Here is a 27019-nt window from a genome sequence, read left to right as displayed (position 1 = left end):
TAAAGCTTTTAGTCTACCTTACCATCATCCAAGGGTAGTTTTCACTATAAGTAAAAAAGAATTTTTGGACGGACACTATCATTTACAGTTTTTTACTATGTAAAATCAGAATTTTCTTTAAAATAAAAAACATCTATATTGATTCTGACTTTTCTACATCCAACTCACAGGTTTATCATTACTTTGAGAAAAAAGATTATTAATTTAACCCTTTTAGAAGGGAATATATGGTCATTTGTTCTGGGAATGTCATTTTCGAGCCTGAGACCTGAAAAACAGGTTAATAAACTTAAAGGTGGGGTAGGTAAGTTTGAGAAACCGGCTCGAGATACACTTGTTATATTCCATGGAATGCTCTTAACATCACGATAGCAATGAATATCTTAAGTGCTTTGACAAAAAATCCATTAAAAAATGTCCTCTGTGGAAGCCGTAGTACTGTAAAAAGTACGACCAATCATCTGAGCCGGCCCGGCTAAAATAACTGGATGGCCTACCTGCCTGTCAGCCTTCCATCTGTGCACAAACTTATCTCGTGCCCTCATTGGTCATGTGCGCGTTCGTGTGTGGTGGAGGAGGGGCTCTGTAAGGAAGTGGCAGATTTTTTCCGGCTGTGTATTTTCAAATTCTAGCGCACTCGAGCTGGCTTCTCCAAAATTACCTACCCCACCTTTAAGTAAAAAACATCTTATATTTATTTTCTCTTTTATTTATTAGCCTGTATTTGACAATTAGGTAATCCAAGAGTAACGGAAAGCATTAATCGGGTTACATTATTTTAATATTTCAATACCCAGATGAAGTTACTTAAAAAATGTTGTATAGGTAACTAGCAATTACTTTTTTTAAATAATCCTCCCGACCCTGACCATGGCAGCATAAATACTTGTGTGGGTGCCATGCTCCTTCTATCAGCATGAGGTGAAATGAGGGCATCATTACACCTGTCCATCACAGGAACAACATCAGCAGGATGAGCTATCATTCCTGTCGCTCTGCCATCTCCCCTCTTCACTGTTTCATATGGGACTCCTGGAAAATGTGCTCAAACTCTGATGTCAGGCAAGAATCCATGCTTCCACTGTTTCTCAGTGTCCCTGCTGATAATCTGTTACAGTCTCACCTGACTGCAGATCAGCTCTTCTTCATGCGGCTACCCCCCTGCTTCTATGTCTGTGTGTTGTGAGGCGGCTCTGCCTCCAGAGGGCGCTCTGCCTCCAGGACACTGCTGTCTGGGATGATGATCACCTGGTGGAAGATCTCCTCGGCTATGGCTATGTACCAGGACGAGTTGGGGCGTTTCATCAGGTCCTGGGGGGGGGGGGAAGGAACTTGTGTTAAATACCTGGATAAAGACTGCATTCACACCTAATAGTCCACTTCTGTGGTGCGCACCAGACCACAGTTTGTTACATTGTTTCATTTTTCAGAAGGTTCGGTTTGCGTTCACACGGGCAAAATTAAAACGGACTATAAACTTTAAACACAAGTCATGTGCTCGGAAATGCTGTTCAACAATTGGTCAGACATTTATGGGCTCAGAACAGTCTCATAATACACACATGCCAACACACTCTCACTCCCTAAGCGTCCAGGAGCGACGCTTGGTCAGGGTCCCGTGGCGTCCAGTTGTGACGCGCCGAGGCTCCTTCAGCTTCATCAACGGACGCAAAGAGCGTTCAACTGATTGCAATGTATTCCCATCGGCGTCGGTATTTGACGCTTAGGGAAGCACGGCATTCGTTTGTGTCGGAGGCTGTTAAAGGCAATGTGAGCGTCCATTCCCATTGGATAACGGAGAATTGTACACCCGGAAGTAAGTATTCCCCTTACTGTCGATTGATTTGACAGTGATATCTCCACTACTCATCAACTCAAAAACACCAGATTACTGTATCCTTGTTAATTAAACGACATTGATGGCGTAAATACAGCCTATCTACCAATTGGATCAAATATAAAAGTCAGCCAAATTAGTGTTGATACTGCAAGGAGACGTATTGTGTGAAAGAAAGAAATGTAAGATGTGGTTTAATTGCTTATATATTTAAGATCCACGTCAAGTTTTCAGTTTTGGCGGCAGTTCCTGTTTGTCTAGAAGTGTTCTCATCAGGGCTCTATACATAGTTAACTACGGCAGATATGTCATATTTAATGCAGCCGAAACGTGTATTACAATGCCGTTATGTGATGACTTTCAAAGAGAAAAGCAAGCACACTCGGAATAATGTATTATTTAATTGTTTTATACAGTCTATGGTTGCTACAGAGGATTGTGGGTAATGTCATGTCTTCGGCCATCCAAAACTCATAGAAAACGACTTGTTTCTCAGAATTGAAGGGGAAAACGTGACAAAAGCATTGTACACACACTAAAACCTATCAATGTCGTTTAATTAACAAGGATACAGTAATCTGGTGTTTTTGAGTTGATGAGTAGTGGAGATATCACTGTCAAATCAATCGACAGTAAGGGGAATACTTACTTCCGGGTGTACAATTCCCTGTTATCCAATGGGAATGGACGCTCACATTGCCTTTAACAGCCTCCGACACAAACGAATTCCCTAAGCGTCAAATACCGACGCCGATGGGAATACATTGCAATCAGTTGAAAGCTCTTTGCGTCCGTTTATGAAGCTGAAGGAGCCTCGGCGCATCACAACTGGACGCCACGGGACCCTGACCAAGCGTCGCTCCTGGACGCTTAGGGAGTGAGAGTGTGTTGCACATGCACACAGAAGGATTCACACTTGTATCTCATGATCCGCAAAAGGATTCACACTTGTATTTCCGGATCCACACTTGTGTTTGTCAATGCACACACAAATGTGTTCCGTTTCATATACATGTAAATAAAATCCAAATACAGAAAAAAGTTTTACATATGTATTTTTGATCCATACATAAGTGTGAATCCTTTTGCGGATCATGAAATACAAGTGTGAATCCTTCTATGTGCATGTGTGTATTATGAGACTGTTCTGAGCCCATAGACATTAAGGGGGGTAAAAACGCAAATCCCGGCAATTTCTACCGGAGCCTCCGCCATGGAGCATCGGTAAATTATTTTCATGCTGTTGTTGATCTGGAGAGCATATCAACAGCAACGGCGCATATGATTATATAATCAGACAACGTGCGATACAAAACATTATAACACATATAATGAGACGTTCTGCAGTAAGGAGGGGGTTTCACCGACGGCAGGTGGCTCTGACTTTTATGTATAGTTTTTAGTTTGATAGTTGTTTTTACTTTACACGACACTGTTCAACCTGTGTTCAACACATCATTCTGCTTCACTCTTTCACTAAAGAAATGAAGACACCCGCATTCTTGTGACACGTAAATACTACGCTTCCTATGTTTTGGTGCGGACTGCGTTCACACCAGCGATGAACCGCTCCAGAGTTCACTAGCAAGCGGTCCGAGACCACCTATTTTAGCGGACCATAGTCCGGTTGTTTAGTTCACTTCAGAGGTCTCGGACTGTGTTCACACCGACCCAAACGAACCGCACCAAGCGGCTAAACGCACCAGGGTTCGATGCAACCGGACTATAAAAGGCTGGTGTTAGAGCCAGTATTTTGCTTTTATAAGAAAGGCCACTTAATTGTGACGTCTGTAGTCAACGCACTATAAAGGACTACATTTCCCACGGCGCCTGTGCTAAAGCCACAGTGATGGGCAACCTGTTGAGAGACGCCGTCGAGGAACAGTTTTTAACCGTACATGTACACACAAATCGTACAAGTACCCTTTAAGTTATGAAGTTATAAGCATTATCAAGAAAGAAAGAATACCTAAGTTGTTTGTTATTTTATTTGAGTTTTGCCTATTTCTTTTGAATATTGTAAAGGCCTATTTTCTTTGTTGCATGTGCAAAAGTTTGTTATTTTATTTTGAGCAAACACATCGCAACATCATCTAAACCATCGGAGGCCAATCAACACTTCAAACTGTGAGTAATTTAAAGGAAAGAAACGAGTTAGAACTGTCTGTTTAAAGGGGACCTATCATGCAAAATGCACTTTTGTACGTCTTTTATACATGAATATGTGTCCCCGGTGTTCCAGGGAACTCACCAAGTGTCAGAAAACACAACCCTCTCTATTTTCCTCCATACCCAAATCTCTAAAAAAGGGGCTGCAACGGATCTGATACAGACTGATCCAGATTTGAACACTTCTATGACGTCACAGAAGTGGCGCTACGGCTATTGGGCCAACTCTCCACCTATCAGGGGAATGTGGGGTTGGGCCACGGCCAGCCATTGCCGCTCGAAAGCGCTGGAGACGCTGTAGTACATATGCCAGGCCTGTAAGTGGCGCTGTAGTCTGCCACAAAGCAGCGAAGAAGACTTCCCGCCCATAGTTACCATGGTTACCCTTCTGTTTATTCTCCGCTGTGGCTTTTTTTCTCCCTCCCGAGGCAAGCGTTTGCTCCCGCTGCTTTAATTCAATGCAATCCCTCCTCGTCGAGGCAAGCACTGTAATTCTCTCCGGTTAGTCCACCAGCAGATGACAAACACCCACCTCTCCACCTCTTCCAAGGAACGAGGGGACCGTGCGGCAGAGTTTCAGTTTCAGTTTCTTTCGCCGGTCAAGATGTCCGTTAAAGTTTAAATCTTCCGGACAAAATTAGAAAAGTGCCGGTCAAAGGTCTTCTTTGTTATTTATTGAGCTTTAAAACAAATGAATAACGACTCCATATAATAAAACACGGAGGACGGAGATCTCTTTTTCTCCCCCTCTTCTGACATCCCAGCAGCTGATCAGAGCATGGCTCCCCTCTCCTGCAGGGGGGCGTGGTCAGCAGAATCAGACCCATAGACAGCAAACAGCACATAGAGCGAAATGAGGCATGGCTAAAATGCATGATCTGTTTGGTATTTTGAAAACAGAAACGTATAAATATATCTTATATAGGCAGTGGCGACTGGTCATTAGGGGCAGGTGGGGCACAGCCCCACCTAGTGTCAGCAGAAAGTATTACAAATAATGATTACAAAAATGCAAAAAAATAAATAAAAAAATATATAAAATATATTTTAAGATCATGTTTAATCATCTGATTCGTCTGTACATTCCTGTTTTAGTCTGTGTTCTTCTAATTAGTGTGTCTACAGTCACAGTGTGTGCCTATTGAGCTGTTTAGAGCCATGTGGGACAAAACCTGATTATGCCCCTTCCTCTCGCTGTGAAGTGAACGGTGACTGTAAAAACTACACTGCGCATGCTCAGAGTATTTTAATGTAATGTGTGTGGCAAAAAAATAATGACCAGAGGGGCACGGAGCTACCATCCCCACCATACGTCATCTCAAATCATTCAGAGCTGATTGGCTGTAAGTACGTGTGCCGCGAAAAGTGTGGTGCTTGAAGAGGAGACGAGAGAGCTGCAGTGGCGCGTCCTAAAACCAGGAAGTAAGCACAAAAAAGCAATGAGATTTCTACAGAGGATTTTAGAAAATAGCTCGAAATAAGATCTGTGGGAAACGTACCTGTTAGATAAATGCACGTTTTGATTAGCCGGATAACATCCACATGTCTACCCTACTTATATAATTTTTTTATCATAAATCTATGGATTAGATTTATGATAGACTTTTGAAACTACAAGAAGATAAGGAGGACTTTTACAAAAAAGTAATAGAAATGTTTGTCCAGAAGGATAGGCAAATGGACTTCATCTTCAAGTCAAGGTAAGACCGCCATTTTATTGAAAATGGGATCTTACTAAGAGAGAACAATTCAATATTTAAGTGATAAAATTACATTTTTTGGGTATCCTTTTGTTGAACTGTCTGTTTAAAATTAATCGAAGCATCAGACAAAAAAAGCTTTTGAAAATAATATTATATTTTGGTTTAGGTCAAAATATAATATTTGTAAACCTGAAGAGTCAGTGCCAGTGCCTCACCAGCCATGAACCTCACTGCACGTCACTGCAGAAGCTTATATATAGACATCTAAGTTTTTTGTGCCCCACTACTTTTGTACATATAAAAACGCCACTGTATATAGGTATGGCCCTACAATATATCATTTAAATATAGCATGATAGGTCCACTTTAAGGCGTCTAGTGGCTTAATGGAAAGACAAGGAAGGAAGCCACGACAGCTGGTGTGAATGCACCCTTACTGAACAAATACCAGTGGCATAAAGTAACAAAGTAGATTTACTCGAGTCCTGTACTTAAATACAATTTTGAGGGACTTGTAGTTTACTTGAGTATTTAAATGTTTTACTACTACTACACCACTATAGTGCAGAGGTAAATTGTGTACTTTTACTCCACTACATTTATTTAATACCTTTAGTTAATTTACAGATTTGGATGAATGATGTGAAATATAATCAAGTGTTAAATCAGACTTTAGTTCCACCTGGAGTAAATTCACAAGCTACCCTGCAGTATACAAAGTCATTCAAACTAGCTGCACCTTTACCAGCTTTGAGAACACTTTAATTATGAAGGTAGATATGGTGCAAAATGCGAGAGCGTGTAAAACCTGATGGGAGCACTTGCAGAAAAAAAATCTGAGCTTGTGTGCATACATTTACACTTGTATAAAATATCCACGTATCTGTGAACCAAATTTGAAGTCACAGAAGAAGAAAAAAAGTGTTGTAGCTTGTAGAAAAAAAATGAACTTAGTGATGAAATGTTCACTTGCAGAAAAATATATATTTTTAAAATATATTTTCCATTACAACTGCAACTTGGTTATTACAACCTCTCAAATCAGTCATTACAACTTCACGAATCTGCTCTGTGGCACTATAAATCGATGAATCTGCGGCCTTGACTTTTGCTACACTTCTTGCGATGAATGTGTCGCTAAAGTAATTTTCACCTGTAGATGTGGGGGAAGGGAGGGGGGTTGGAGCGAAGGGGAGGAGCTATCAGAATGACGCAGCCCCTTTCAAACCAACTCAGCTCCTGTTCTAGCTCCGTGCTTCGCTCACAACAACAACAATGGGGGACATGCGTCGGGTCGATGATCGTGTTACTTTTAATCATACAAAGCCAGATTAAATTAAATAACTACTTCTCCAACCTTGTACTTTTCTCCAGAGTGCCGTGGTTCATTGTTGATTACGGCCCAGACACACCAGGCAGTCACCAGAGAACTCGCCGACACCGACACCGACTGTTGCATCGGCGAGTTCTCCTGAGTCTTGGCCATGTGTCGCACTGGAACACACCGCAAAGACTTCAGCCGAGCACGTACGAACTGCGCATGCATGAGTGGCAATAACTCTCCTTACCAGCAGTAGTGTGTATTCGTCATTCAAAATAGGCAACAACCGGAAGAAAGAGAAGAAGAACAGACTGTGATATAAACAAACAACAAATAGCGTGTGCGTTCCATTTTCACTCTCGTCCATCGAAAACATGTTTTAGAATATAAAAATACATGAATGATGAAATGAGCGCATAAAGTGCAGACATACTATAAAATCACAGTTAATAGACCTGCATCTGATGATCGCAGTGTTCTGGCGGGTGTGTAGTTTATTGAGTCAGCAAGTAATGTATGTAATGTAATAATGGCCACTTCTTGCTAAATTTACATTTCCATGTGATGCTTTTATCCGAGGCGACTCACAATAGGTAAATGAACAGCAGTAGACAGTATCTCATTTACTTAGACACTGTACTTAAGGACAATGTTGAGGTACTTGAGACTAATCCTGCAACTTTATACTGACAAATAAACCGATGAGATGAAAAACCGGACTTGACCAAACAAATCACGGAGCTCTCAGCAGAGGACAGCCGGGGACGCTCCCGCCGATATCAGAGATGTCCCTGCTATGTGTGGGAGGTAAGAGAGGACATTTAAGGGCTATGTTTGATGTCTTTAAGTATCACCTGCTGGGGTTTAGCTGAGGCCTGTACTACGAACCTGGATTTTCCTAACCTGGATATGTTTGAGTTAGCCGGTTGGCCCAATCCAAAACATACGCGCTCTCGCTAAACTGTACTACGACGCTGGTTATCAAGTGGATCGCTCAAGCCAGCCGTGTCCTATCTAGTTAGGTGCGCGTTCACATGAAAGGGGTGGTATTTGGAGCATTCGACCAATCTCAAACATGGACAAGCGTACTGACAGCGCAGCGCGTCATACTTCCTGAATGAAAAGTGAACTTTAATATTAGTCAAATATGAAGAAGTTAAACTTTAAACATCCATGACTTAAACACTTTATCCAGGATAAAAGCCACATAGCTGCACCTGCAATGTGAATACAGCTGGTAAAAGAAAAAGCGTTTGAATGCGTACATTAACAGGTTTATAAAATCACTGCCCCGTCCAAGACACGAGTGGGTCTGACTTTAATTAGGAGAATTTGACTCGAGTGTTTCGTCAACTTAATGTGTTGTTTAAAATAATACTTCTGCATACAGTATGTGACACTGTGAGTGTTGCACGGCCAGATACGGCTCAGCTGACTCAGATAAGGAAATATATGATACATTATGATGTGATATGATATGAATGATAATGGGACACATCGACGTCTGCACTCACAGTGCCGCGGACTGTACGTAATGTTACTCTGATCCGGTTACTTATGTTGTGGCAGATATTTAAGTAAGCTTTCTTAACGCTAATGTTATAATAGTCAGATTGCTCTGAAGATGGGAGGGGATATTCTATTCATTTTCACGTTCACACAGTCAGTTGATTTTTGCCGGCCGTCTTTCCTGAATCGGCAGTTTTTCTGTATTTCCTCTATCCTGTAATATGATTTGATAGCTTTAAACACACGGAGCTCTGATTGGTCAGCAGGCGGTGCTTTCACTGAGTTGATCTCTTAGCCTGCAACCTAACCTCCTCCCGAGGAGGTTAGCCGCTCAGCATAAGTTACCATGGAGATCTAGCCCGCTAAAAAGAGAACCAGCGTCGTAGGACCGGAAAGCCCGAGTTTTCCCTGAAGTCAGCCGGCTAAGCGAAAATCCGGCATCGTAGTACAGGCCTCTGCTGTCCTGTGCCTTCTTAAATCGTTTGTTTACGTCCCTCACTTCCGTTTCGCTTCTCATTTGCTAGCTGAACAGCTGATCAGAGTGGTTTCTTGGCCCGATAGCTTGTGTCCGACACAAGGCCGATTCAACATGTTGAATCGGCCGTGTGTCGACCGTGAAAGGCCAAATAAGGCGTGTCACGGCCGAGGGTTCGGGACACACCAAATTGACTTTGGGCGACAGGGCACGCTTCCTCGTCAGACAACCGAAGACGGCCGATTTCGGCCTGGTGTGTCTGGGCCTTGATTAATGTGTTACAGCGGCATTTACCGACCGCTGCAGTGCTGCTCGTCCACTGGAGTTTATTCTCCTGTTAATTCACAGCAGCGGCCGCTGTAAAGTAGGCCTATTCACTGTCTGACTGTCACACAAGCAGCTGATAAATATCCCCAATTCCCCATAAGTTAATGTGTTTCAGTATGAATTGACGCTGTTCGGCATCACAACGCTGTTAAGTTTCTCTGTTATAAAATGGGTGATGTTAGCATAGCAACCGAAGCTACACTGACTATGACTAGGCTACTTGTTGCTATCCTATTGTGGCATAAGCCGTTTTCTACAGGCACATTTTACCGGCGTATTTTTCATTATGATTCTACTTGTGATAGTCGGACATGACAACCTGTGCAGCCCATGTATTGATTCCATCTGATAGCTGCTATAATACAAAACAAAACGTCTGCCCCTCCACAATGATCAATAACAGCGAAGTAAGGTAGGCTACAAATAAACAGAATCACACGAAGCCTGGTTACTGGTTTGCGTTGCCTGACTTTATAAAGTGTGTTTCTTTTACAAGTGTGTGGTTGCATTCTAGTCATTTTGCTCAGCGCTACTGCTTGTTTAAACTTTTATTTGCCTTACTCTCCATAAACTGTTAGTTCAGGTTAATCTCGCCCCCCTCCGACGTAAGCGTGACGTATGCGGTTCTTGCCTCTAGACTAGTGATGGGAATTATGGCTCTTTGAAGGGAGCCGGATCTTATGGCTCCGTTCCTTTCAAAGAGCCGTTCAAAAGAGCCGTTCAAAAGAGCCGTTTTTTTAAAGGGGGCGGGGTTACTAGGTTTATCTGCAAAATAATCACCAGGATAATGATTGACTGTATTGCCAGACCTAATGTCAATAATCGGCATTGTAAACATGACACAAGGTGGCGCCATATCCATGTCATCATGTCAGTGAATGTACTTTGAATTTACCCTCTGTATGTGTTAAGTAAATAAAGTTGCCTTGCCTTGAATGAAATTCATGCAACTCTTAATATTAGATACTGTGTTTTTAAGTGGCGATGGAGATTATTTGTTGACCCTGCTTTAAAGGATATGTTGCCTTTACAAATGGTGCGCTTTATCACTTCCTGGATTTTGGTTGAAGTGCATCCAAATGCTGCTGCGTTTTCGCGTTTGGCTCATTTTCCATCCGAAAAACACGTTGTCTACCTGTCCTGTACCACTTGGTATGACTTCTCTCTCTCGCGTATTCCGTTAAGACCCACCCCATCTCACTCCTCGTGCTGAAACCTACCAATCAGAGTAGGGGCGGGTCTTCACAGAATACGCTTGGGGAACAAAATCAAGCTTTTTAAAAGGTGAGTGGATTTTGGCAGGCAGTGAGTGCGGACCAACGATTGAACGATAACAAGAACGGCTCTCACCAAGTAGGACTCGGTTCCCCTCGTTCGTACCAAAGAGCCGTTCAAAAGAATCGGCTCGTTCGCGACCGACACATCACTACTCTAGACTAGACCGACACTTTTTTCGAGTTTGGTAAGAACCGGTTTTTGGGGAAAAGAGCCGGCAACGCTGCGGCGTGAACAGGAAAAAACGGTGCTTATCAGGCACAAGCTCCGAACCGGCCCTGGAACCGCGTTGGTGTGAAAGGGGCAACATGCGGGGCCCCGCAGTCATCCGGTTCGACCTGACATGGGGGGTGACTGACCCGAGCTTGCGCCTCCTCGTTCTGATAGCTCCGCCCCTTAGCTCCAACCCCCCTCCCTTCCCCCACATCTACAGGTGAAAATTACTTTAGCGACACATTCATCGCAAGAAGTGTAGCAAAAGTCAAGGCCGCAGATTCATCGATTTATAGTGCCACAGAGCAGATTCGTGAAGTTGTAATGACTGATTTGAGAGGTTGTAATAACCAAGTTGCAGTTGTAATGGAAAATATATTTTAAAAATATATATTTTTCTGCAAGTGAACATTTCATCACTAAGTTCATTTTTTTTCTACAAGCTACAAAACTTGTTTTCTTCTTCTGTGACTTCAAATTTGGTTCACAGATACGTGGATATGTTATACAAGTGTAAATGTATGCACACAAGCTCAGATTTATTTTCTGCAAGTGCTCACATCAGGTTTTACACGCTCTCGCATTTTGCACCATATCTACCTTCATAGTAATGATCAATCATTATAAAACATTTCATATTATTCTGGAATGGGCCAATCATAATGAATACTTTTACTTTTGGTACTTTAAGTATATTTTGATGCTGATACTTGATATTTACTTAACTACTTGTAATTGTAAACATTTTAAGGTACTTTACTTTTGTAATTACATGTCCTTCTACTTTTACTATTCTATTCCACTACAATTCAGAGGCAAATATTGTACTTTTATAATGCACTACATGTATTTGATAAATTAGAATATTGAGATTGATAAACCAAAATATTTGTTGTTAAAAAATACACATACACACCTCGTTAAAGTGCTGAGGCAGTTCGTCTTTTGGACAGAGAAAGCGGGATATGCGTTTCCGATACACCACCGCAATCACCACCAGAGCCACTGCCATCGCCGTGATGACAAACGTCACCACGGCTGCCACCCAAGGAGCCTCTTCATCTGCAAAAGAAGCAGAGAAACACAGCTGGGATTAGCACGTTTCTAATGATGATGTAATGTGTTGACACAAAATGCTTTTAGATCTGAAGCAGTCATTGCAGCCTCCACTCTTCTGGGAAGGCTTTCTACAAGATTTTGCAGTGTGTCTGTGGGAATTTTTGCCTATTAATCCAGAAGAGCATTTCTGAGGTCAGACAATGAGGAGAGAGGCTGGCTCTCCGTTCTAGTTCATCCCAAAGGTGTTCAATGGGGTTGAGGTCAAGTTCTTCCACACCAAACTCATCCAACCATGCCTTTGTGGACCTTGCTTTGTGGGGCACAGTCATGCTGGAACAGAAAGGTTCTTCCCCAAACTGTTTCCACAAAGTTGGAAGCATAGAATGGTCGAAAATGACTTGGTAAGATGAAGCACTAAGAATCCCCGTCACTGGAACTAAAGGCCCAGACACACCAGGCCGAAATCGGCCGTCTTCGTTAGTTGGACGACGAAGCGTGCCCTGTCGCCCAAACTCAATTTGGTGTGTCCCGCACCGTCGGCCGTGACACGCCTTATTTGGCCTTTCATGGCCGACGCATGGCCGATTCAACATGTTGAATCGGCCATGCGTCGGCCACAGGCAGTCGGACCAAGAAATCACTCTGATTGGCTGTTCAGCTAGCGAATCAGTGCATGAGAAGCGAAACGGTTGCTTGGGAATGTCTTCCACAAGCAACACAGGCTGATAGCTCCAGTACCGCATGAAACATGTTTTCGATGGACGAGAGTGAAAATGGAACGCACATGCTATTTGCTGTTTGTTTAGATCACACAGTCTGTTCTTCTTCTCTGTCTTCCGGTTGTTGCCTCTTTTGAATGACGAATACACACTACCGCCGCCTGCTGGTAAGGAGAGTTATTGCCACTCACGCATGCGCAGTTCGTACGTGCTCGGCTGAAGTCTTTGCGGTGTGTTCCAGTGCGACACATGGCCAAGACGCAGGAGAACACGGCGACGCAACAGTCGGCGTCGGCGAGTTCTCTGGTGACTGCTTGGTGTGTCAGGGCCTTAAGGGGCCCAGGCCAACCCGAGAAAAACAACCATAGCATATCCCTCCTCCACCAAACTTTACAGTTGGCACGATGCAATCAGGCAGGTTACGTTCTCCTGGCATTCGCCAAACCCAGACTGGTCCATCAGACGGCCAGATAGAGAAGCGTGATTAGTCACTCCACAGAACACGTTTCCACTGCTCCAGAGTCCAGTGGCGGCGTGCTTTACACCCCTCCATCCAATTCTTGGCATTGTGCTTGGTGATGTAAGGCTTGATGCAGCAGGTCGGCCATGAAGCTCCCACAGTTCTGGTGCTGATATTAATGCCAGAGCTGGTTTGGAACTCTGCAGTTATTGAGTCAGCAGAGCTTTGGCCACTTTTACGCACTATGCACCTCAGCACTCACCACCCCCCCCCCCCTCGTGCAGAAATTCAGGGATCAGACATTTTACTTTTCTACATCCTGAAGGGAGCAAGAGTTTCAGAAATGTAATGGAAATCTTTTTTCAGTCAGTAAGAACCAGAAATGTGAACCTCATGGAGGAGCTAGAAGAACAAAAATATTTTATGTCGATGTGGCAGATTAAAAGATTACCAGCATTTCTCCCACTGTGTTTTTAGAAATAGATAAAGAAATGAATCAATCCAGTAAAGAGCGTACCGATGGTGGTGCTCTCACAAACAGCGGTGCTGGGCGGGCTGAGGTGGTTGGGCCTCCTCCCGGTGCTGATCTGGACCTGGACGCAGTACCTGGTCCAGGGCTCCAGGTCACTGAGAACCACCCGGTTCTGCAGGATGTTGCTCATGTTCTTGGTCTGTAGGAAAAGCAGATGATTGTTTAGGAGGGTGGAGGTGTGCAGCGGCTACAGGACACTACAGAGGTCACAAATAACCATGCTGCACTCTTATCCCCCCCTCAGTTCCCCCCCATGCTCTGAATGCTATAGAAAGAACTTATAATGCGTTGCTCTAGTGTGCCACATTGGAACCTTTTGAGATCTACTGTGAAACAAACCACACCTAAAGAGTTCATCACACCTTTTGCCTCTGGCCGTCCTGCCAGTAGGTGATCTTGTAGGTAGCTGAGCTGTAAAGCTCTCTGAGTGAAGAGATCCTGAACACTGGATCTTGAATGATAACCTCGATGGCAGCAGCATTGGAGAGGAGAGAGACATTGGGTGAAGTGATGAAGGCTGAGGAAGAGATGGAGAAGAGTTATAACAACGATATAGCCTCCCTGGGAAAAGCAAACTCACACCTCATAATAAAAGTCACTCTAGCTCTTCTTCAATAAATTCACACCACCCCTATTATCCCTTTTCCACCAAGGCGGTTCCAGGGCCGATTTTCGTGTTTCCAATTCTGTGGCGCCGGCTCTCGGCCCCAAAAACGGTTTTAACTGCGGCACCAACACTCTGCCATTCTGGCACCAAGAACCGGGGTCCGGGTACCTCAGAGGCTTGAGTGGAGCAACTCATGGCAAAAGCTCAAAGTTGTTGCAAAGGAGAAGCGCAGAAATCACAAAGTGGCTAGAACACTATTACAGATTATATTATGTTGAACATATTGTGTATGTTAAGCGTCTTTGAGCACTTGTAAAAGCGCCATAAAAATAGTACGTATTATTATTAATAGATTTATAAATGCTGTGCAATATTATCTTATTATCTGATACTTGAGACATATTTCATATCCACCATACTTTGAATGACAACCTATTTGCTAGCATTGTGGAACAAGTATACTTAATCAAATATTTTTTAGGGAATAATTAATATGCTATAGGTCTGCGCGGTTAATGTTCGATGACAATTAAGACCAGCACTTTTTGCTTTGTTGGCCCTATATTGGGTTGTTGATTTTTCAGAATGGCTTTGGTGGCTGGGCTAACATCATCCATGAAATATGAGAGAAACTTAAACAAACAACACTATGTTGTTACATATTGTCAATTTAAAAGTTAATAATATATAATCATTGGGAATTATGCATCATGGGACATTAGTTTGAAAGTCAGACAGTTGTTGGATTACTACTTTCAAGCAGCAGCTGGCATTAGGAAATGGTAAATGCTGGTGGATGAGAGGCGAAACACTGCAGCAGTTGCCAAATACCACTGAGCCATAATAACAGCAGTGAGCAGTTAACCACTTTGATAAAGAGTATACAGTTGGAGAAGTTGTCCAACCTCCAGGAAGAACACCTGGCTACTTAGCACATTTTTGAGGGCCCAAACGGTGATACAACATAATCCATGTCATGTATGTGACGTTATTTGGTCCCAAAAATACTAGCTGATTCAACTACCCAGGATGAACACTTGAATAGCCCTTTTTTAAATCATTGGTGTCTTAAAGTTGTAAAATGCGCTTAAAGCCAAATCCAGAGTTATTTCCCCTCGTAAATCATTTGACTTCTCAAGCCGTATTCAGTTCTCTTAATAAATCCATGCATGAATGTAGTCCCTGTTATTGAGAGGGATAATCAGCGATGTACACAGTGATGTCGTGACGTGGCTTTTCTCGTGCTCTTGTTGGTGGAAAAGCAAACGGGTTCTGACTTAGAAAGTTGAACTAACTGCGAAGAGAACTAGCCCCAGCTATGAGCTAGGTTGGGACTCATTTCAGTGGAAAAGGGGTATATTTAACCTGCAACCATCTCTCATTTGCATTTCTGCCCTCCTATCCAGTATTTTATATGGACAAAGTAACGATAATAATCCATCCTAAAATTGTTTCTCACATGACATGTTTTGCAGATAATCTGTACTTGCTGATAAATGTCGGAATGCATCTACTCACTCTCTCTGTCCAAGGTAATGTTGTTACTTTCCACCCAGGCGGAGGTCTCTGTCCCCGACTGCGCCCGCACTCTGCCTGTATACTTTCCAAACTGATATATGCCTTGTGGAATGCGGGTGAAGTCACATTCAAGGGTGGAGATATTCACACAGCTCGCTCTGTATGAAATCACTGAGGATCTGTGGACAAAGTTATGTTATTATTGGTTTTGTCATTGGTGATTTACATTTCAGGTGTGATGATCCACTGCTTCCCACAAAGCTAACAGTATGCCTTGCTGTCAAAGAAATATCTGATCATGAACTCAACCGTTATAACCCTCACTGTGGCCATGACATGGACAGTCTATAGCAAGCTTACTGTTTTTAAGCCTTGATTTTGTAATTGTGGTCGCCGCCATCTTTTTTTTTTTCAACTAAAAGTGATACTAGTTGGTGGAGTGCTGGAAAAGACTGTTATGGCAGAATCCTTATTACAGCGTGTTTCTCGCTTATTTATTAAGGTAACACAGGTCAGAGAGGCTCCATTGCCTCTTCCGCAATTATCAGCAGATGTACCCATGTTAAGTCAATTGGCAAAGTTCAGAGGAAGTCCAAGGGAGGTCTTCCTCAGATATAATACAGTTAAAGTCTAAAGTTAGTGGTTCATATCCAGCATGCATTAGCTAAGAAACGATAAGGATGTTGGTGTGTTGGTTAATGTAAGGAAAATGTATGTGCGTTCATGTGCAGACGTACATGGTTTTGTTAATTGGATAATTCATATCCTGCAAGACTCCTAAAGACGTCATGAGATGATGACCTTTCTACATCATGTCCAAGTTTAGGAGACCTGACAATGTGTGTGCGTTAAACATGGTTAGGGAACATGTTTGTGTGTCATTTAGAAAACCTATACCAGCCGCCCTCCAGTGGCGGCTGGTGGAAAATATTTTAGGTGGGGCTGTGGAAATGGTGATCAAACAATACTAGTATCAAACAATACTAGAGGGGTCCGGGGGGATGCTCCCCCGGTAATTTTTTTTGAGAAAAGACCCCTTAAATCATGACTTCTGGTGATGTTAGAGGGGGGGGGGGAGAAGGACAATTTGAGGCTTAAAAATATGAGAAGACTGATCAATACCTCCATAACTTCAGTGTGGTTAGCTATGAATCTTCCAAAACTTCCAAACACCTTGTCCTGGACATAGTTTCTACAGCATAAACTGTGCAACAGTACAGTAGGCCCACACAAACTGCAGAACACCGGGGCTTTGGGAACACTGATTTAATTCCCATTTAACCTGTTAAGGGGCTTTTTTTCCCCGTTTTTTTTCTCACGAAACTGTGTCTCAGGGCTTCTTAAAATGTAATAAACTATTCATGTGTCCTACTCAGAGGAAACGCATCTAACTGATGATATGAACCATGTTTACCGAAACAAAACACAAGTCTCACAAGAAGCGTCTAAATGAGCCCTGAGCGAAAAAATGCTAACGCACTCTAGGTATAAATCAATCGATATACTTATCGGATATGCACAAACAAGCTTACAAGCTGAGATTCCACAGATTCTAGAAATATAAGTATCATCACTGAGCGATCAGAACTCGCAACATTTTTATGTCAAAAACTGAGTTTTCATTAGCTGTAGCTTCCAGAGTGTATGACAGCTTCCTGTTTTGTCTCCTTGGATACGAGTCCAAACAACTCACAGACTGCACCGGGCGTTCACGTAGGAGCCCTGTGACCATCATATTTGACGACGCTGATTGGCTGAAATTAAGTTTTCGTGGCATAGTTTACACGTTACAGATAGCAACAGTCAGCTGCTAGTGGCTGCTGCTGCACTGGTTGAGGGCTCCTCTCTTAGCGCCCAGACGAGAGAAGGTACACGGGCAAGGCCAGGCAGGAAACATGTGACTTATCAGTAACTTTAGACATCGTAACACAATTTTAAACGAGATTTTATTGTAGATTATACATTTTACTGATACCAATTATATAATATTTACCTTGTTCATTAAAAATAAAAATAAAAATATATATTTTCTTTTAAATATATTTTTTATTTTTATTTTTATTTTTATTTTTTAATATGGGAAGAGGTGGGGCGGCGCCCCTAGCACCCCTATGGACCGGCCACCACTGCTGCCCTCTGTTTCTGGTATTCGGGGGGCATTTCCACGATTGACTGCTGTGACAGGTGATGTACTCCAAGATTATCATTGTTGTTGCGCAACTGAATAATAATGAATCTCAACGATGTCTGTGTTTGTGTTTTATTGATCTCTCTGTGTTAACGTTTAAGGTTGCTGAGCCATAAATTGCACTAACAAGACAGGCAGCCAATTTGTGACGGACAGTTTTTATGAAGTAAAACACACTATGTATGTTACATTCATATCCACACTGTTATATCTATCTATTCTTATTAGGGCTGTCAATTTAACGCGTTAATAACGTTTAATAAAAAAATTAACGCCACTAATTATTTTAACGCAATTAACGCATGTGTATTTGTTGTCCTCGGCCGCCCCGCCCCGTAGTTTCAGAGCGCATCGAGTTTAAAATACTATCTACAAGCTGATGCTGACAGCCCCGCTCCTGCCGCCCGCTTGTGGCAGACCACACTTCCACGCTCACCGGCAGGCCCGGACTGGCCATCGGGAGGAACCGGGAGGGTGTGTGTATGTGTGGGGCGAGCAAGGCACACCTTACGTGTTGTTGTTGTTAGCATCTGGTGCTAGCTAGCTGCGTTAACGGATATAAGGAGCTGTTTCAATGAAAACAGAGGAGCGACATTTCGCCGACAACTGCACCGAGCACTTGACTTTATGCAGGTAGCCAGACAGTGGGACATTGTACGAAAAGTCAGCACACTCAGCACGGATAGTGCGCGCAACATGATTGCAGCGTCCAGACAGCTCCCGTTCGAGCATATATGCCTTGAGCTGCACATAGCTCCAACGATCTCACACACACACACACACACACACACACACACACACACACACACACACACACACACACACACACACACACACACACACACACACACACACACACACACACACACACACACACACACCACACACACACACACACACACCACACACACACACACACACACACACACACACACACACACACACACACACACACACACACACACACACACACACACACACACACACACACACACACACACACACACACCACACACACACACACACACACACACACACACACACACACACACACACACACACACACACACACACACACACACACACACACACACACACACACACACACACACACACACACATTGTATTCATGAGAATATTTGTCATTGTTCAAATGATAATAAACAAACATATAAAGCATATTTGTCCACTCATATGTTGTTAAGAGCATTAAAAACTTGAAAAATATCCCTCTAAGATACATTTAGAACAGATAAAAAATGTGCGATTAATTTGCGATTAACTATGGACAATCATGCGATTAATCGCGATTAAATATTTTAAAGGGCCCATGTCATGCTTTTCCGGTTATTACCCGTCCCCTTGTGTGTTATGAAGGTTTTTATGCATATAAACGGTGTGCAGAGTCAAAACCCTCAAAGTACACCCTGTAGCGAGTAAAACTCTAACACAGAAAATACCTCCCCAAAACGCCTCGTTGGAGATACGTCACTGCCCATTTGAGTCTTCCATTTAGTTCCGGGTACGGCATGATGTCATGCGGTACCCGGAACTAAATGGACCAATCCCGAAGAGCTATGGCCACACCCAGCGGCGCTGGCCGCACCCTCTACCAGCCTAACATTTACTGTTGGAAGCTCTGGTTCAGTTCACAATCGATCCAGTCATGCCAATGCCAAGGACCTGTTTCCTGAAATGTGAGGAGAAATCTGAGCTGTTTGTCCTACCGACGGAAGAACCACGACGAAGTCAGTGGTTGAAATTTCTGTTTAACACTGTTCCTTCAGAGGTTCGAAGAACGTTACTGTGTGCGCGGCATTTCACAAGACGAAAGCTTCCAAAACATTGCCCAGTTTGAGGCCGGATATGCACAGCATTTGAAACTGAAGGACGATGCTATTCCTAGTTTGTTTGGACCGTTTGGAGCAGGGGAAGATTCGGGTACACAACCTGTAAGTTTGCATTGTTATTTGTGTATTTATCAAACAAGGTATCTACCACGACTGTTTAAATGTGTAAACGTGTGTCGGACTGCTAGCGTTTCCATACATCAACTCTAATATCAGCAGATGGCCTTGCATACAGTACATGTATCTCATAGCAGGAGAATGTCTGCATTCACACACGAAATACTCATAGACAGTATACTCCGGGTGATTTACCGTACGGTCAGTCGCGAAACGTAATTACATTATAGCTGGCGTTCCTAGCATGTATGCTACCGAGCTAACCAACGGAGCTAGACATGGGTTTGCTCGGGAAAACATTGTTGTTATGCCAGCTACAATGAATGTAGCAGACTACCCGTATAAGATTGCAATTGTAAACACGTTCTTGCTAGCCTAATATGAATCACTAGCTTTTGTTCATAGTGGTTTTATTACACTAAACAAGCCATTGACACAGTGCTTACTGGGCTAACGACGTTGCTAGCGTTTAAATATATCAACTACAATGTCAGCAGATGGCCTTACATGTTTGTCATGGCAAGAGAATGTCTGCATTCACACACGGAATACTCATACTCCGGGTGATTTACCGTACGGTCAGTACATTACAGTTGGCTTTCCTCCGAGCTACGCTGATAGCATGTATAGCTAACGAGGCTAGCTATACATGCTAGCAGAAAACATTGTATTCATGCCAGTTACAATGAATGACCGAACGTAGCAGACTACCCGTATAAGATTGCAATTATAAACACGTTATTGCTAGCCTAATATGAACCACTAGCTTTTGTTCATAGTAGTTTTATTACACTACATCATAGTTGCCGTTCCTCCGAGTTACCGTTCATATCGTGTTTGCTACCAAGGTAAACAAGAAAGCTAGGTTAGCATATTAACTGGCAAGCTTACTGTGTTGATTAGATAGATGGATTAGATAGATCCACACTCCTACCACAACTACTACTAACAAATCTAAAACAACTAAGTTTCTCTAATATTTTGTGATTTGCATTTGATTTCGTCCAGCCAGATCCTGGCGGACAATACATGACGGGGACGGGACTACCACACTGATGCCTCATCCTAAAAAGCCCCGGCTGCGATAGGCAAGATGCCGACAACGGGGAGGAATGGATGATATACCGTGTATATATGTATATTTATGTTCATTTTGCACATTTCTAAAAATAAAGTTTGATGGAAATACTTAGTAGGCCTATCCTTTCTTCCCTGAATTATTTGCTCCTATAACATATCATTCATATATAGCAAACCATGATTTGATTTCTCATCAAACAGTAGTAGTTTATTACAGGTAAAAATAACTTACTCTTCTATAACAACAGTTGTAGGTACAGTTCGGTTAGTTAGCGTATAAAATATACGGCTGTACCGACGCCATTATAAGACTGATGTTCCGCTCAGATCGAGCCGAAAAAAGCACTGTTAGACATGGGCGGAGCCTCTCTGGTGGTTGACTAATCAGAACAGAGTGGCCGAGCTGACCAATCGGAGCACACTAGGCTCACAGGGAGGGGGGGCAAGAGCTCCGACGAGCCGTTTAGTGGAGAGAGTGAATACTGCTGAATACACATACTTTACAGAGATGCTGTATGCGAAACCAATGTGAGTTTGGAAAATTGCACAGTATAAATCTATTTTAGTATACCTCAACAATGTAATTATGATCAGTGGAAATGGCCATGACATGGGCCCTTTAATCGACTGACAGCCCTAATTCTTATGCATAATTATATTTACACACTATACCCTACCCTGCTGTTTATACATCTTATTTAGTTTCAGTTTTAGCATGCAGCACATCATGGACTTTTAGCCTGGGACAGGAATTGTACACACCTTCGATAAAATGCACAGTCTACTTCTTTCTACTTTCTTTCTTTATTTGTGTAATGTATGTCAGTTTATATTTCAAAATGTTCTTCTTTGCTAGTTTTTATCTTATATGTTTGTCTGAATGTATAGTTTCTTAATACTTAGGTGGGAAAATCTGACGGTAAGAATGTCATTGTACAGTGCAACTGCCGGTTACAGTATAGAGACAATACATATCTTGAATATTGAAAGGGTTAAAACACCACAAGGTTGGTAGCAGAGCCTTGCGGAGAAAACAGCTAGCTAGTTTGGGATTTATGGTTACGTCCCCTGCTAGCTTGCGGCGCTATACAGCAGTCATCTGTTTGTGCGTTGACAGTCAGTGGTAAACAAGGTCAAAGATTAAATAATTGTAACTTTGAGCGCAACGCTTGGCAACAATTTAGAGTGCGACGCTGAGGGTAGCGCACCGCTCTCTCCAGAGAAACACAACGACATCATCAGTGCTGAGTCGTTTTACCGTGTATTATGTGATTGCAGCTTAAAGCATAGGCCTACACTGTTTTACCGTCTGTTTTACTCTAAATGGGATGATGATTAACATAATCAACATAAAGCTGTAGTGAAGGAAAATAGTGGAGTGCCCCCCCCCCCCCCCCCTGCTGGATATTAGAGGAAAATGCAGGTTTAAGGCATTTCTGCTTTGGCTTCACTTTTCAGACTCACAGGTTGTGGTTTGGGCTGTGATTACCATGTTGGGCTGTGACTGTGTCGCCTGCTGTCTGCAGCTGAGCAGGGAGATGCTGTGGATTTTAGAGCTTTTTCTCTGAAAACAGCTGCCTATTGTGGTTGGAAACATTTTCTTTCTCTTTATATCAGTTTGACTCTACACCCCCAAAGGAAAATATATATCCCGTTTAGCTTCAATATGTTTCCCTAGATGGCTGTCAACTTTCTTTGTTTGCTTACTGCAGCTGGAAACAAAGCTAATGATAGCTCAAAGTGTAGGCAGACCATCACTACGCCTTTCACATGAGACACAGTCCTTTGACCTATTAAAACATAATCATTTTTTAAATGACAGACAAAATATAAAAACATTTCAGAAAAATCTATTTTTTAACAGGAATCGGAGATTACATTACGATCCTTTAACAACAACAAAAAAGGAACTGTATTCCCGTACAGTTACATTAAAAAGACATAATCAAATTACAATTTTAAATATTGGGGATTACTGGCAGGATGACAGTGTTAGTAATCTAAAAAGAACACATAAAGGTTGTTTGTTTGTTGTAAAGGATCAGATGTTCTCTCTTCTCTTAGAGCTGTACTGTTCTGTAGGATAATACTTTAAGTGTGAATCTATACGCCTACTGCCTGAATCTGCTTTATGGTTTTCACTTTCTTTGCTTCATTTGTTCTGTTTTAATTCAGTAGGTGAACCTATATGTTAATTTAATAGTGTGTGTGAGCTTAACTGTGTGTATTAAACTAAAACGGAGCATTTCCTGTCAACTCAGATTTTATTTCTGCTTTGTGTGTGTGAGTTTGAAACTGTATGTATGAGGAACATTGTAATCCTGCTATTAATCCCCAGTTATCTGATTACGTCTTTTTGATGTCACTGTAAGGTATTACAGTTTTTTGTATCCTGATCACATATTCCATCACATGTATTATGTTACTCCCCAGGCCTGGTGATATATCCCTCCCTCACACATGCACAGTGAACAGCCAGGTTAATGCAGCTCAGATTTTGTCAACAGTGTGCTGTGTATACTCAGCGTCCTCTTTCCGAGAAGAGACGGTACTTTAGTGCAACAGCGCTCATGTTGTTGTTGATATAAAAGGGAGGGATCATGGTCACAGTTTCTCTGTGGAGCAGGTATGGTTGGGGGGGAAGGGGGAGTGGTGGGGGTGCAGCGAGTGGTGTTTGCTTTGTGGGTTTGTCAGTTAAATTATGCTCCTGATACAATCTGTCTGTTAGACCCAGAGCCTCAGTTCAAACAAACAAAACTGATATTATCAATCCAGCCACCTCTCACACCACATTCACCAATTTTCCAAAACAAATACTTTGCCTACGATTAAGATGAATTGGCTGACATCAAGAACATTTACCAATGAATCAGCATGAAAATGTTGTTTTGCTTGTCTGATCACAGCATTCAGAGAAACACACCAGCATGAAAGATGGAGCAGATACAGTCTATTCATATGCAAATAACATTTACCTGACCAACAGCTGCAGTGTTTTTGTTAGAATAATGGGAATCCAAGTATTGATGGACTAACTCAAACTTGATTACGCCTCAGTTGTTTGAATCCAGCATTCACATACCTTATGCAGCTCTTCAAATCCAGAGATTAAACAGTAAAAGAAGGTGATTTCTCTAAAATGTATTAAATGCTGAACCTCATCCCTGGATATTTCTCCAGCTCTGGGTGCCACTGAGTGACCCTCAGTTTCGTAAGAAGTGAAAATCTGAAATAATTAATCAAGAAGTTTTGTATGTATTTAAAAGTTTAAACCACCTTGTCTCTTGCACTGAGAATTTGTGATTTCATTTTTGCAGTGGTGGAATAAGTACTCAGATATTATACTTAAGTAGCAATACTATTAGAAATACCCTGCAACAAGTACAAGTCCTGCATTCAAAATCTTACTGGAATAAAAGTACAAAAGTATAAGCATCAAACGGCATCTAACCTATTATAACATGTAATTTACTGTATGAGTTGATTTCAATTTGTTATTAGCTAATAATCTGACTCTTAAATTACAAGTAACATTACATTTCATTTAGCTGACGCTTTTATCCAAAGCGACTTACAATAAGTTCATTCGACCAAGAAGATACAAACTTGAAGAAAACAGAATCATATAAGTAACTTAAGCTGTCAGATAAATGTAGTGGAGTACAAGTATAAAGTAGTGTAAAATTAAAATACTCAGTAGTATAAGTACCTAAAAATTGTACTTAAAGGTGGGGTAGGTAAGTGACATTTATTTTGTGACAATTATTTTTCTGATATTTTATAGACAAATATGGCTAATAATAATTGTTAATATACGATCCAAATATGCAGGGTACTAAATACATGTAGTGGAGTAAAAGTACATCATTTACCTGGTAAAAAAGACAAAGTAGCAAAAATGTAAATACTCAAATAAAGTCCCTTTAAAATTGTACTTCAGTACAGTAACTGAGTAAATGTACTAAGTTACTGTACTTCAGTACAGTAACTGAGTAAATGTACTAAGTTACTTCACCCCCCTGCGGCTGACTCACTTGTACTCCGCTGTGTAGAGCAGGCCGGCTGGTCCTGCAGGCGAGTCCCATCTCAGGACCAGATTCATGTCCTGAGAGGTCAGGCGGACCTTAGTGGGTCTGCTGAGGCCTCCTGACACCACTGTACAGTCCACACGTACACCGTTAGTATTATCACAGTTTGTTTTTCATTTCACTATACAATAAAAAGGAGCAAAACATGTTTTAACTGTGCTGCTGTCTGCATATCATCATTGTCAGTGGTGTAAAGTAACTACATTTATTAAAGTAAGCAGAATTTCATTAATGATGTGAAATATAATCAACTCTTAAATCAGACTTTAGTTCCACCTGGAGTAAATTCACAAGCTACCCTGCAGTATACAAAGTAATTCAAACTAGCTGCAGCTTTAACCGCTTTGATAACACTTTAATGATCAATCATTATAAAACATATCATATATATTATTCTGAAATGGGGCAATTTGCATAATGAGTACTTTAGGTGCTTTAAGTATATTTTGATGCAGATACTTTTTTTACTTTTATTTGAGTGACATTTTGACTGCAGGAATTTTACTTGTAACAGAGTATTCCTACACTTTTATTGTACTTGTATTACTTTTAATTAAGTACAAGATCTGAGTACCTCCCCCACTTCTGGTCATTGTCCTGGTGACACACACACACACACACACACACACACACACACACACACACACACACACACACACACACACACACACACACACACACACACACACACACACACACACACACACACACACACACACACACACACACACACACACACACACACACACACCACACACACACACACACACACACACACACACACACACACACACACACACACACACACACACACACACACACACACACACACACACACACACACACACACACACACACACACACACACACACACACACACACACACACACACACACACACACACACATATAATAACAGGCCAGCTCTAAGCTATTTGAGATACTGGGGTCAAAGTTCCTGCTGAAACTTTAGCCCTTAGCTTAGAGTAATAACCATAAGCAACAACCCGCGCGCCCTCAGCTGAATGATTGAGATGAACGATGTTACCTGTGTGTCCGCACACTGCTGACAGGATAAAGACGCAAACAGTGGCTGACATGTTGTCCAAAAAAACTCTTCAGTCAGTGTATAATGTAGTCCAGCAGAGGAGTGTGTGTGTGAGAGAGAGTCTCATTTTAAATGCTGTGTTTCCTGGTTGCGTTTACTGACAAGTGGCCGGGGCGGGGAAGTCCGCGGAAACGAAACTCCTTCCTGCTCAGAACCGCGTGCGACTTCAAGGAACACAAACCCTGTCAGCGTGACGTGCACTGTGCAACTGTACACAGGGGCGGGGCTAGACCAATTGTAGAAGTACATTTTGTTGGGAAAAACATTCCTGATAACTAGCGTTATTATTTTGGTTGGGCCCATGCCCATAAGGGATCTGTAATGTTTCCATGTAGTGATTGGACATGAAAGACTCAACATGAATATCACAGGATCTGTAAAGCCCCTTTAGAAAAATGTGTTTTGTGATATTGGGCTAGATATAAATACAATAAGATTCGATTTCCCTTTCTCATTGAATGTTATGCCTGCTAAATCAGAACACAACACATGTAGACAAGATTTGCTCTCCCCTGCTTTCTTCTTTTTTTAAAAGTAACCTTTTTATCTGTGCATGTGGCACCTGTTCACCTCAATGATACATGTATTTGAATTTATTTTTAGAAACACCTGCCTAGTTGCACAAACCAACTGTTTTTCTCTTTCACTTCAGAGATGTCCCGCCCCTTAGCCTATCACGTACAATGTTTTGGAGCGCTAGCCAATACAAGTGCGAGTGGTATAGTGATGTCATCATGTTACAGAAGTAAACAAATTAGTCCATTGGAGTCGTTTCAGGCAGGGGGGGGGGGGCTGGGAGACAGGGATTTTAGCATTTGCACACCATTTACATCCAACAAAAACCTATAACACACTACAGGAAAGG

The 27019-nt window shown here is 42.1% G+C and overlaps 1 protein-coding gene across 1 annotated transcript; it reads right to left on the bottom strand.

Moving 5' to 3' along the window:
• Positions 1-640: 640 nt before the first annotated feature.
• LOC117485954 (interleukin-10 receptor subunit beta-like) lies at positions 641-26294 on the bottom strand. Its single transcript, XM_034134660.1, has 7 exons — positions 26095-26294; positions 24994-25114; positions 15725-15903; positions 13962-14116; positions 13585-13738; positions 11746-11891; positions 641-1311 (listed from the first exon to the last, which is right to left on the bottom strand). Exons 1-7 carry the CDS (start codon positions 26144-26146, stop codon positions 1168-1170), a joined length of 951 nt encoding a protein of 316 aa, XP_033990551.1. The 5' UTR covers positions 26147-26294; the 3' UTR covers positions 641-1167.
• Between the last annotated feature and the right edge of the window lie 725 nt (positions 26295-27019).

Source organism: Trematomus bernacchii, unplaced genomic scaffold, assembly GCF_902827165.1.
Source record: "Trematomus bernacchii unplaced genomic scaffold, fTreBer1.1, whole genome shotgun sequence".
Classification (NCBI taxonomy): domain Eukaryota; kingdom Metazoa; phylum Chordata; class Actinopteri; order Perciformes; family Nototheniidae; genus Trematomus; species Trematomus bernacchii.
The sequence above is the reverse complement of the archived record's forward strand: the minus strand, read 5'-3'. Positions and strand labels throughout refer to the sequence as shown.

Excerpts from the sequence above, each read along its gene's own strand:
- LOC117485954 (XM_034134660.1), bottom strand. The coding sequence starts at position 26,146 with ATGTCAGCCACTGTTTGCGTCTTTATCCTGTCAGCAGTGTGCGGACAC. Across the intron at positions 14,117-15,724 it reads CATTACCTTGGACAGAGAGA|CCTTCATCACTTCACCCAAT; the intron begins GTGAGTAGATGC and ends TCTCTTCCTCAG. Across the intron at positions 1,312-11,745 it reads TGCCTCAGCACTTTAACGAG|GACCTGATGAAACGCCCCAA; the intron begins GTGTGTATGTGT and ends CCCCCCCCCCAG.